At 45.1% G+C, this 12,949-nt stretch overlaps 1 protein-coding gene across 3 annotated transcripts in view; it reads left to right on the top strand.

Moving 5' to 3' along the window:
• The window catches only part of NBEA (neurobeachin), an 817,568-nt gene that overhangs the window by 192,601 nt on the left and 612,018 nt on the right, over positions 1 to 12,949 (top strand). For all 3 annotated transcript variants that reach the window (XM_054015304.1, XM_054015305.1, XM_054015303.1), the window contains exon 8: positions 5,386 to 5,532. In XM_054015304.1, coding sequence (XP_053871279.1) covers positions 5,386 to 5,532 — 147 coding nt within the window. The remainder of the gene's footprint in view (positions 1 to 5,385; positions 5,533 to 12,949) is intronic.

Genomic DNA, 12,949 nt, shown 5'->3' with positions numbered 1-12,949 from the left:
ATCTTTAAAATGGGGAAAAGGAGGCGCCAGGGCAATATAGACCTGACAGCCTGACTTCGATACCTGGGAAGCTACTAGAGCAATGTATAAAACATTTATTTTGCAAATACCTGGAGAATGAAGGATAATCTCTAGCAGCCAGCATGGATTTACCATGAACAAATCGTACCAGACCAGCTTGATTTCCTTCTTTGACAGGGTAACTGGTTTGGTGGATAGGAGGAATGCAGTGGACATAATATACTGGACTTCATCAAGGCTTTCGACAGTCTCTCATGACATTCTAATAAGTAAGCTGGAGAAATGCAGGTTTCGCAAACTACCATTAAATGGATACATAATTGGTTAAACAACCACAAACAGAGTAACTATTAATGGAAGGAGGCCTCAAATGGGGATCAGTTCTGGATCTGGTGTGGTTTAACATTTTTATTAATGAAGAATGGAGAATGAAGGATAATCTCTAGCAGGGGGGAGGGATAGCTCAGTGGTTTGAGCATTGGCCTGCTAAACCCAGGGTTGTGAGTTCAATCTTTGAGGGGGCCATTTAGGAATCTGGGGCAAAAATCTGTCTGGGGATTGGTCCTGCTTTGAGCAGGAGGTTGGACTAGATGACCTCCTGAGATCCCTTCCAACCCTGATATTCTATGATTCTATGACCTAGATGTAAGAATAGAGAGCATACTGTTCAAATTTGCAGATGACACAAAGCTGCAGGGGAGGGTTGCCAATACTTTGGAGGATGGAGCTAAAATTCAGAGGGATGCTGATAAATTGGAGAACTGGGCTATAGCCACAAAATAAAATTCAACAAAGACAAATGTAAGGTGGTACACTTAGAGAAGAAAAAACAAACGCACAAATATAGAATGGAGTATAACTGGTTTGGCAACTGCACTGCTGAGGAGGCTCTTGGAGTTGTGGCGGATTACAACTTCAACATGAGTCAGCAATGTGATGCTGTTGCAAAAAAAGCAAAGGCAATTTTAGGTTGCATTAACGAGAGGCATAGCATGCAAGTCACGGGAGGTGATAATACTGCTGTACTTGGCACTAGCCTTAGCCAGAGTACTGTGTCCAATTTTGGTCACTAATGTATAGAAAGGATGTGAAGAAACTGGAAACGATCCAGAGGGGAGCAACAAAGATGATCAAAGGGATGGAATGCAAGCTATACGAGCAAAGGCTGAAGGAATTGGGTATGTTTAGTTTGGAAAAGAGGAGATTGAGGGGGCATAACAGCGGCTTTCAAATACTTGAAAGGCTGTCATAAAAAAGAGAAAAGTTGCGCTCTCTTGCTGCAGAGAGCAAGGCAAGAAGCAATGGGTTTAAACTACAGCATAGCAGATTTAGATTAATTCTCAGGAAAAACTTCCTAACTGTAAGAACAGTAGGACAATGGAATACACTGCCTCCGGAGGTTGTGGAAACGCCTTTGCTGGAGGCTTTCAAAAGGAGACTGTTGTGGATGGTTTAGACACAACAAATCCTGTGTCTTGGTAGGGATTAGACTAGATGACTCTTGTGGTCTCTTCTAATCTGTAGAATATATAGCAAGTTTATACCTTGACATATGTTATCATATTTTATATGAATTTTAAACAGGTTTATTTTTTAAAAATAAACTTATTTGATTTAAATAAAAATAGTGTAAATAAAATCATTTTAAATTGAAAAAAGGATTATTTTATCCACCGTTATTAAATGATACTGTTAATATTGTTGTATCACCTAGAGGACACAGTCAGGTTGTGGCTCCATCATCTTAGATGCTGTACAATGTATACAGGGCTTCTGATTTTTTATTTTAATCAATTAACTCTGATAAAACACTAGTGATTTTTTTAGAAGAAATTGGTGTTCATGCAGTAAACACCAGAAAAACACTGGAAATGGTTACTTGTAATAGCCATTGATGGATCTATCCTCCATAAGATTATCTAGTTCGTTTTTGAACCCTGTTATAGTCTTGGACTTCACAACATCCTATGGCAAGGAGTTCCACAGGTTGACTGCATTATGTGAAGAAATGCCTTCTTTTCTTTCTTTTAAATCTGTTGCCTATTAATTTCATTTGGTGACCCCTAGTACTTGTGTTATGAGTAAGGCTGCACGTTTGTCATGGATTCCATGACTTTCTTGGACCTCCGTGACTTCTGCAGCAGCCAGTATGGCTGGCCCGGGTGCCACCTGAACAGCTTGGGTAGGCTCTGGGTCGGCTGAAAGCTGCTGCTGGAGCAGTCTCAGGCTACTGCACCCCTTTCCCCCAGTAGCAGCAGGAGTTTGGGTGTGGGAGGGGGCTCACGGCTCGGGGTTGGGGCACGGGAGGGGGTGAGGGCTCTGGGCGGTGCTTACCTTGGGAGGCTCTCCGGAAGCGTCAACATTTCCCTCCCTCAGCTCCTTGCTCCATGTGCTGCCTCTGCTTGCAGATACCACCCCGCAACTCCCATTGGCTGCGGTTCCCAGCTGGTGCTCGGAGGCAGTGCGCAGAGCTATCTGGCTGTGCCACCACCTAGGAGCTGAGAGAGGGGGAGGTCGACACTTCCTGGGAGGTGCGGAGCTAGGTAGGAAGCCTGTCAGCCCTGCCAGCCCCTCCCCCGCCCAAGCACCAGTAGGGATTCCAGGCTGCCCCCCCCAGCGCCTGCAGTGCACCTGAGCCAACCACCTGCCACCCTCTGCACCCCCAGGCTGCCCCCCGTGACACCCCTGGGCTGCCCCTCCACCCCCAAGATTTAGTCAGGGGTATATAGTACAAGTCATGGACAGGTCACGTGCCATGAATTATTGTTTACTGCCCATGATCTGTCCATGACTTTAACTAAAAATACCCATGACTAAAATGTAGCCTTAGTTATGAGAAGGAGTAAATAATACTTCCTTATTTACTTTCTCCACACCAGTCATGGTTTTATAGACCTCTATCATATCCCCCCTTAGTCATCTCTTTTCCAAGCTGAGAAGTCCCAGTCTTCTTAATCTCTCCTCATACCCCAATCATTTTTTTGCCCTTTTCTGAAGCTTTTTCAATTCCAATATATCTTTTTTGAGATGGGGTGACCACATCTGCACGCAGTATTCAAGGTGTGGGCGTACCATGGATTTATATACAGCCAATATGATATTTTCTGTCTTGTTATCTATCACTTTCAAAATGATTCCCAACATTCCGTTTACTTTTTTGACTGCTGCTGCACATTGAGTGGACGTTTTCAGAGAACTATCCATAATGACTTCAAGATCTCTTTCTTGAGTGGTAACAGCTAAGTGAGACCCCATCACTTTATATGTATGGTTGGAATGATGTTTTCCAATATGCATTACTTTGCATTTCATCTTCCATTTTGTTGTCCAGTCACTCAGATTTGAGAGATCCTTTTGTAGCTCTTTGCAGTCTGCCTGGGACTTAACTATCTTGAGTAGTTTTGTATCATCTGAAAATTTTGCTGCCTCACTGTTTATCCCTTTTTCCAGATCTTTTATGAATATTTTGCATAGTACTGGTCCCTGTTCAGACCCCTGGGGAACACCACTATTTACCTCTCTCCATTCTGAGAACTGACCATTTATTTACCCTTTGTTTCCTATCTTTTAACCAGTTACTAATCCATGAGGACCTTCCCTCTTAACCCATGACAGCTTACTTTGCTGAAGAGCCTTCGATGAGGGACCTTGTCAAAGGCTTTCTGAAAATCTAAGTACACTATGTCTACTAGATCACCCTTGTCCACACACTTGTTGACACACTCAGCGAATTCTAGTAGATTGGTGATGCATGATTTCCCTTTACAAAAACCATGTTCACTCTTCCTCAACAAATCATGTTCATCTATGTGTCTGACAATTCTGTTCTTTACTATAGTTTCAACAGTTTGCCTGGTACTGAAGTTAGGCTTACTGGCTGTAATTGCCAGGATCACCTCTGGAGCCTTTTTAAAAAGTTGGTGTCACATTAGCTATTTTACAATCACCTGGTACAGAAGCTGATTTTAATGATAGGTTACATACCACAATTAGCAGTTGTGCAAGTTTCCATTCAGTATGATAAACAATTATTTTCCTTCTTAACTCAGAAAGAAGAATATGCAAGAAAGAAGTTGTTTGTTTAATTCATTGAACAACAGTGTGTAGTTATGACTGAATACCTATTTGCAATTCTAGAATAAAAGGAGACAAATTTGAATATTTCATGCATTCTGGGTCCAAATGTAGGAGAATGCTTGATACTTGCTGAATTGGCATTTGTTTTTACTACTGGAAGAAGAATGTGAATGAAAACCAACCATGGCAATCAGTCATAATATAAATATGCTTGTAATAACTAATGTAATCCCAGCCCTGAGGCGTGTCTTAAGCCTTCTCCTTGCTGCTTGGAGTGATTTCTCCCTTTTCACTTTAGGAGTCTGGGTCCTGAGTTCTCTATCTTGGAACCTGGTGCCTCCAACCAAGAGTGCCCCTTATGTGCCTGGAACACAAGCAGGCTTTCCCTTGGGAAAATGTTTACTAACGATAATATATTAGGATTGTAGTCCAATATGCAAAAAATAAAATAATTATCACTATTTCCAAAGTAACTGTACAACAGCAGAGGGAACTTTATTAGGTACAGGGAACAGAGGATAAGGGATAAGGAAAGAGAAGAAGTAACTAGAATAATAAAATAACAATATCTTACACCCTTCTCCTCCCAGCATTTACAATGGGCCCAAACCTCGCTGCTCCCTCCCAAAGCCCACCTGGGCAGATAGTGAGTTGAGAATCTGTTCTTTACTGGGTGATGCAGCACTGTAATTGTTGGCTGTCTTAAAAGCACAAATAAAATAAATAGACATAGGATTCCTTATGAGGTCTTCGCCCTAAAAGGGTAGTTTCTTCCTGAGGCTCACTGGTCTGGAGTCCAATAGAAAATTAGGTTGGCTCTTGGTAGCCTGACCTCCTCAGCCTCCTGCGTAGTTGGTCTCATGGGCTGACATCCTTTAACAATGCAGTAACCACGAACAGAGTTCAACGTTTCTGGTCCACCCAACAACAGCCAAAACCAACAATAGCCAAAACCGAAAGTAAAACAAAACCCTTTGTCTCGGTGTTCTGGTTTATGAATGGTTCTTGTAGTAGCTTTCAACTTGTTCAATCTTGACCCTGAACTCTAGGCAAACTTGGAAACTTAGTCCTCTGCCTCTGTAGCCATTGCTCTTGAGGCTTAGAGTAATATGACAGGAACAACCAGCTCCAGAGAGGGTTACACTAATTAAAGTTTTTTTTTCTTTTCTTGATATTACTTTATTCAATAATCTAGTTTGTTTTGTTGGTAAAAAATAAACCAGAACTGTTTCTTTGAATATCCACTGTGTATTTTAAATTCATAAAAATTTCTTCTTTTTTATACAGAGCTATGATAAATGTTTTCTTGGCTCTTCAGAGACAGCCGATGCAAATAGAGTGTTTTGTGGTCAACTTGGAGCAGTATATGTGTTCACTGAAGCACTCAATCCAGCACAGATATTTGCAATACATCAGTTAGGACCTGGATATAAGGTAATAACTTAATTTATTTCACAAATATAAAAATAGTTTTCCAATTAAAAACACAATGAGGTGTGTGTGTGTGTGTGTGTATGTGTATATATATATATATATATATATATATATATATATATATATATATATATATATATATATATATATTTAGCCAAAGATTTTGTTTGACTGCACCTCTTTTGGGACTGCTTGAGTAGAGGTTTGTGAAATGTTCTCAATGAAATATAAACCACATCTGTGTCTTTACCAATCAGAAATTCAACCAGCTTTTTAAAAGATTCACTGAATTTTGTTTTCCTTTGACGCATACTTGAATGTACAATGTGTGTTTGGGTCAAAAAGAAACCATGTGAAATTGCAATTATATTCTATTCCAAACAAGGGAAATCAAGCCTTTTTATTGTTTTGTACCCCAAACTCAGAGAGAGGTAACAGACCAAGACTGATCAAAATGTAACCATCTACTCTTATAAAGTGCAAATTCAGAGTTTAAAATGGTTCTGCAGTTGAAATATCAGTGGTCCTTTGGTTTTCATGGTTGTGCTGAGGCCATCACGCTAATATTTTCGACAAATTGATGGTACATACATTACTTTGTTCTCTGATAAAAGCAATATTTATTATTTTCTGTGGAAACTGTAAATAGCATTCTTTTAGCTGGTTTGTCTAAATGCAGTAGTTAAGGCATGAGGATGGGAGACAGAGCTGGATTCTATTCCAGACTCTTCTTTGGTGACATAATGTCAATCTTTTTGAGACTCAGTTTCCCCATTTGTACAATGGTAAAACTTTTGGTATTGTTTTTTAAGCACTTTGAGTCCCTCAGAAGTCAGGTGCTATGTATGTGCAAAATACAGAATTTAAATTAACAGATGAAAATAAGGTAAGATACATTTAAACTCCATTAACGTTTGGTATGACATTTGGAAAATGAACCTGTAAAAACAAAGTTGTGATATACAGTGAGACTATAAATGTCTCTCATGCTATGTGTATTATATGAATAGGAGAGTATATGTGATGTACATAGATAATAGGAAATATGTCCTATGTGACTGGTAGATTTTTCTGGAATTCGAAACAATCATATTCACTAGCAGTGAAACAAAACACAGTACCTAGTAGACTGTGTACGTTAGTGGAATGAAAGTTGCTTTAGTCCACTGTTTTGTGTCCAGGATCTTGTCTCATATATTATGTTTGACTACAGAGGTGGTTGTGGTATCTATTCATTGGTCAACACTTGCAGTGATATCAGGGCCGGCTCTAGGATTTTTGCCACCCAAAGCAAAAACAATTTTGGCCGCCCCACCCCCTTATTTAATTACCCCACCCCTGGCCCCGCCTCAACTCCGCCCCTTCCCCAAATCCCCAGCCCTGCCTCCTCCCCCCAGGCTCTCAAGCCTAGGAGGGAGCGAGGGAGGGGGAGAAGCGGCGCCCGCGCCGTGGCCACTCGGAGTCTCTCCCCCCCCCAGGTTTGAGAGCCTGGGAGGGAGGGAGGGGGGGACTCCGAGTGGCCGCGGCGCGGGCACTGCTTCTCCCCCTCTCTCCCTGGCACCCAAGCCTGGGAGGGAGGGGGAGCAGCGGCGCGTGAAACGGCCGCTCGGGATCTCCCCCCCCCCCAAGGTTTGAGAGCCTGGGAGGGAGGGGGAGACCCCCAGCCACCGCGGCGCGCGAATCAGCGGAGGTGAGCTAGGGCGGCCGGGGCACATTTTTAGGGGCGGCATTCTGGTGCCGGCCATGCCGCCCCTAAAAATGTGCCGCCCCAAGCACCAGCTTGTTTTGCTGGTGCCTAGAGCCGGCCCTGAGTGCTATTCATAGAATCATAGAATCATAGAATATCAGAGTTGGAAGGGACCTCAAGAGGTCATCTAGTCCAACCCCCTGCTCAAAGCAGGACCAATTCCCAGCTAAATCATCCCAGCCAGGGCTTTGTCAAGCCGGGCCTTAAAAACCTCCAAGGAAGGAGACTCCACCACCTCCCTAGGTAACGCATTCCAGTGTTTCACCACCCTCCTAGTGAAATAGTTTTTCCTGATATCCAACCTGGACCTCCCCCACTGCAACTTGAGACCATTGCTCCTTGTTCTGTCATCTGCCACCACTGAGAACAGCCGAGCTCCATCCTCTTTGGAACCCCCCTTCAGGTAGTTGAAGGCTGCTATCAAATCCCCCCTCATTCTTCTCTTCTGGAGACTAAACAATCCCAGTTCCCTCAGCCTCTCCTCATAAGTCATGTGCTCCAGACCCCTAATCATTTTTGTTGCCCTCCGCTGGACTCTTTCCAATTTTTCCACATCCTTCTTGTAGTGTGGGGACCAAAACTGGACACAGTATTCCAGATGAGGCCTCACCAATGTCGAATAAAGGGGAACGATCACGTTCCTCGATCTGCTGGCAATGCCCCTACTTATACAGCCCAAAATGCCGTTAGCCTTCTTGGCAACAAGAGCACACTGTTGACTCATATCCAGCTTCATATCCACTGTGACCCCTAGGTCCTTTTCAGCAGAACTGCTACCTAGCCATTCGGTCCCTAGTCTGTAGCAGTGCATGGGATTCTTCCGTCCTAAGTGCAGGACTCTGCACTTGTCCTTGTTGAACCTCATCAGGTTTTTTTCTGCCCAATCCTCTAATTTGTCTAGGTCCCTCTGTATCCGATCCCTACCCTCTAGTGTATCTACCATGCCTCCTAGTTTAGTGTCATCTGCAAACTTGCTGAGAGTGCAGTCCACACCATCCTCCAGATCATTAATAAAGATATTAAACAAAACCGGCCCCAGGACCGACCCTTGGGGCACTCCACTTGAAACCGGCTGCCAACTAGACATGGAGCCATTGATCACTACCCGTTGAGCCCGACGATCTAGCCAGCTTTCTATCCACCTTACAGTCCATTCATCCAGCCCATACTTCTTTAACTTGGTGGCAAGAATACTGTGGGAGACAGTATCAAAAGCTTTGCTAAAGTCAAGAAATAACACATCCACTGCTTTCCCCTCATCCACAGAGCCAGTTATCTCATCATAGAAGGCAATTAGGTTAGTCAGGCACGACTTCCCCTTCGTGAATCCATGCTGACTGTTCCTGATCACTTTCCTCTCCTCTAAATGTTTCATAATTGATTCCTTGAGGACCTGCTCCATGATTTTTCCAGGGACTGAGGTGAGGCTGACTGGCCTGTAGTTCCCCGGATCCTCCTTCTTCCCTTTTTTAAAGAAGGGCACTACATTAGCCTTTTTCCAGTCATCTGGGACCTCCCCCGATCGCCATGAGTTTTCAAAAATAATGGCTAATGGCTCTGCAATCTCACCCGCCAACTCCTTTAGCACCCTCGGATGCAGCGCATCCGGCCCCATGGACTTGTGCACGTCCAGTTTTTCTAAATAGTCCCGAACCACTTCTTTCTCTACAGAGGGTTGGTCACCTTCTCCCCATGCTGTACTGCCCAGTGCAGCAATCTGGGAGCTGACCTTGTGCGTGAAGACAGAGGCAAAAAAATCATTGAGTACATTAGCTTTTTCCACATCCTCGGTCACTAGGTTGCCTCCCTCATTCAGTAAGGGGCCCACACTTTCCTTGATTTTCTTCCTGTTGCTAACATACCTGAAGAAACCCTTCTTGTTACTCTTAACATCTCTTGCTAACTGCAACTCCAAGTGTGATTTGGCCTTCCTGATTTCACTCCTGCACGCCTGAGCAATATTTTTATACTCCTCCCTGGTCATTTGTCCAATCTTCCACTCCTTATAAGCCTCTTTTTTGCGTTTAAGATCAGCAAGGATTTCACTGTTTAGCCAAGCTGGTCGCCTGCCATATTTACTATTCTTTCTACACATCGGGATGGTTTGTTCCTGCAACCTCAATAAGGATTCTTTAAAATACAGCCAGCTCTCCTGGACCCCTTTGCCCTTCATGTTATTCTCCCAGGGGATCCTGCCCATCTGTTCCCTGAGGGAGTCAAAGTCTGCTTTTCTGAAGTCCAGGGTCCGTATTCTGCTGCTCTCCTTTCTTCCTTGTGTCAGGATCCTGAACTCGACCATCTCATGGTCACTGCCTCCCAGGTTCCCATCCACTTTTGCTTCCCCTACTAGTTCTTCCCTGTTTGTGAGCAGCAGGTCAAGAAAAGCTTTGCCCCTAGTTGGTTCCTCCAGCACTTGCACCAGGAAATTGTCCCCTACACTTTCCAAAAATTTCCTGGATTGCCTGTGCACCGCTGTATTGCTCTCCCAGCAGATATCAGGGTGATTAAAGTCTCCCATGAGAACCAGGGCCTGTGATCTAGCAACTTCTGCTAGTTGCCAGAAGAAAGCCTCGTCCACCTCATCCCCCTGGTCTGGTGGTCTATAGCAGACTCCAACCACGACATCACCCTTGTTGCTCACACTTCTCAACTTTATCCAGAGACTCTCAGGTTTTTCTGCAGTTTCATACCGGAGCTCTGAGCCGTCATACTCCTCTCTTACATACAACGCAACTCCCCCACCTTTTCTGCCCTGCCTGTCCTTCCTGAACAGTTTATATCCATCCATGACCGTACTCCAGTCATGTGAGTTATCCCACCAAGTCTCTGTTATTCCAATCACATCATAGTTCCCTGACTGTGCCAGGACTTCCAGTTCTCCCTGCTTGTTTCCCAGGCTTCTTGCATTTGTGTATAGGCACTTAAGATAACTCAACGATCGTCCCTCTTTCTCAGCATGAGACAGGAGTCCTCCCCTGTTGCGCTCTCCTGCTTGTGCTTCCTCCCAGGATCCCATTTCCCCACTTACCTCAGGGCTTTGGTCTCCTTCCCCCGGTGAACCTAGTTTAAAGCCCTCCTCACTAGGTTAGCCAGCCTGCTGGCGAAGATGCTCTTCCCTCTCTTCGTTAGGTGGAGCCCGTCTCTGCCTAGCACTCCTTCTTCTTGGAACACCATCCCATGGTCGAAGAATCCAAAGCCTTCTCTCCGACACCACCTGCGTAGCCATTCGTTGACTTCCACGATTCGACGGTCTCTACCCCGGCCTTTTCCTTGCACAGGGAGGATGGACGAGAACACCACTTGCGCCTCAAACTCCTTTATCCTTCTTCCCAGAGCCACGTAGTCTGCAGTGATCCGCTCAAGGTCATTCTTGGCAGTATCATTGGTGCCCACGTGGAGAAGCAGGAAGGGGTAGCGATCCGAGGGCTTGATGAGTCTCGGCAGTCTCTCCGTCACATCGTGTATCCTAGCTCCTGGCAAGCAGCAGACCTCTCGGTTTTCCCGGTCAGGGCGGCAGATAGATGACTCAGTCCCCCTGAGGAGGGAGTCCCCGACCACCACCACCCTCCTCCTCCTCTTGGGAGTGGTGGTCGTGGAACCCCCATCCCTAGGACAGTGCATCTTTTGCCTTCCAATCGGTGGAGTCTCCTTCTGCTCCCTTCCCTCAGATGGGCCATCTAGTCCACTCTCCGCATTAGCACCTGTAGAGAGAACATGGAAACGATTGCTCACCTGTATCTCCATTGCTGGTGCATGGACGCTCCTCTTTCTTCTTCTGGAGGTCACATGCTGCCAAACCTCCTCACAATCCTTCTGTCCCTGCTGCGCCTGCTCTGAATCTTCAGAACATTGTGGCCGTAGAAGCATCTCCTGACGTCTGTCCAGGAAATCTTCATTTTCCCTTATGCAACGCAGAGTTGATACTTGTTTCTCCAGCCCTCGAACCTTCTCCTCCAATATGGAGACCAGCTTGCACTTTGTGCAGACAAAGTCGCTTCTGTCCTGCGGAAGAAAGACAAACATGGCACAACCTGTGCAGGTTACAACAGCTGATCGCTCACCTTCCATATCACCGTCCTCTTAGGAGCTTCCTCAACTGTTGCAGGAACTACTCGGAGAAACCTGCAGATGAAAGCCTCAGTGCGCTCTCCCCATGCGACCTCCCAGGCAAACTCCCGCTGTTAGCCTCTGCTGTTCGCCGCTCAGCTGGTTCGCTGCTGACTGCCCTTATATACCAGTCAGGCCCACTCAAGGCCCAGCTGGAACAAAGCACTCCCAATTCACACTTTTCAAACAAACAAGCAAGCAATCAAGCACACGGTCAAACTGACCAACTGTCCCAGCAGCAGACACTCAGATACTCACCAACACAGCCCCCCTAATGCAGCACTTAGCGTACCTCCTCTCGGACAGCTCCCAGGCAAACTCCCGCTGTTAGCCTCTGCTGTTCGCCGCTCAGCTGGTTCGCTGCTGACTGCCCTTATATACCAGTCAGGCCCACTCAAGGCCCAGCTGGAACAAAGCACTCCCAATTCACACTTTTCAAACAAACAAGCAAGCAATCAAGCACACGGTCAAACTGACCAACTGTCCCAGCAGCAGACACTCAGATACTCACCAACACAGCCCCCCTAATGCAGCACTTAGCGTACCTCCTCTCGGACAGCTCCCAGGCAAACTCCCGCTGTTAGCCTCTGCTGTTCGCCGCTCAGCTGGTTCGCTGCTGACTGCCCTTATATACCAGTCAGGCCCACTCAAGGCCCAGCTGGAACAAAGCACTCCCAATTCACACTTTTCAAACAACAAGCAAGCAATCAAGCACACGGTCAAACTGACCAACTGTCCCAGCAGCAGACACTCAGATACTCACCAACACAGCCCCCCTAATGCAGCACTTAGCGTACCTCCTCTCGGACAGCTCCCAGGCAAACTCCCGCTGTTAGCCTCTGCTGTTCGCCGCTCAGCTGGTTCGCTGCTGACTGCCCTTATATACCAGTCAGGCCCACTCAAGGCCCAGCTGGAACAAAGCACTCCCTATTGTGCAATGAGATGTGAGCTTTCCTTTATAGAAAAATTAGACATCTAATCCTGATGTTTGTAACGATAATCTTGCCAACGTTAAGGATAAATCAATTAAACAATTCCTACTGGAGTTTGCAGAAAATTTGGAATAATCGTTCTGGGATCTGTGAACTCCAAAACCAAAAGCAGACAGTTTAAATACTAATTTTAATTCGTTCACTGCTGATCATTTTATTAGAATCATACAACTACCAGGTTTCTCTCACAATTCTAGATGGTCTGGTGCACATCCCCCATGCTGAAAGTGTTGTTTCACTTCCGAGCTGCCAAAATCTCAAAATTCCTTCTTGTCAACTTCTATTATGCATTGTATATAAAGTTGATGTTATACAGAGAACTAGAAAATGTAGTGACAGTGTATAATATCACAGTAAATGGGTACTGACTGTATGACTTATTTTCATATTTAATTAATTTAAAATCTCAATTAAAAAAAAGCTGCAGAATTTGTAGTCTGCCATATTAGAACACACAATTCTGGAAACTTCACAAAAGGTTTGTAGGTCAGTTCCGATAAGTATCCAGATGTTGCCCAGCTATATGAAAACTCTGTAGTTATTATCCTGGGCTGGAAACACTAGAAGAGAT

The sequence above is a fragment of the Malaclemys terrapin genome, chromosome 1, assembly GCF_027887155.1.
Source record: "Malaclemys terrapin pileata isolate rMalTer1 chromosome 1, rMalTer1.hap1, whole genome shotgun sequence".
In the NCBI taxonomy this organism is placed as follows: Eukaryota; Metazoa; Chordata; order Testudines; family Emydidae; genus Malaclemys; species Malaclemys terrapin.
Note: the sequence above shows the minus strand (reverse complement) of the source record. Positions and strands in the feature narration are given on the sequence as shown.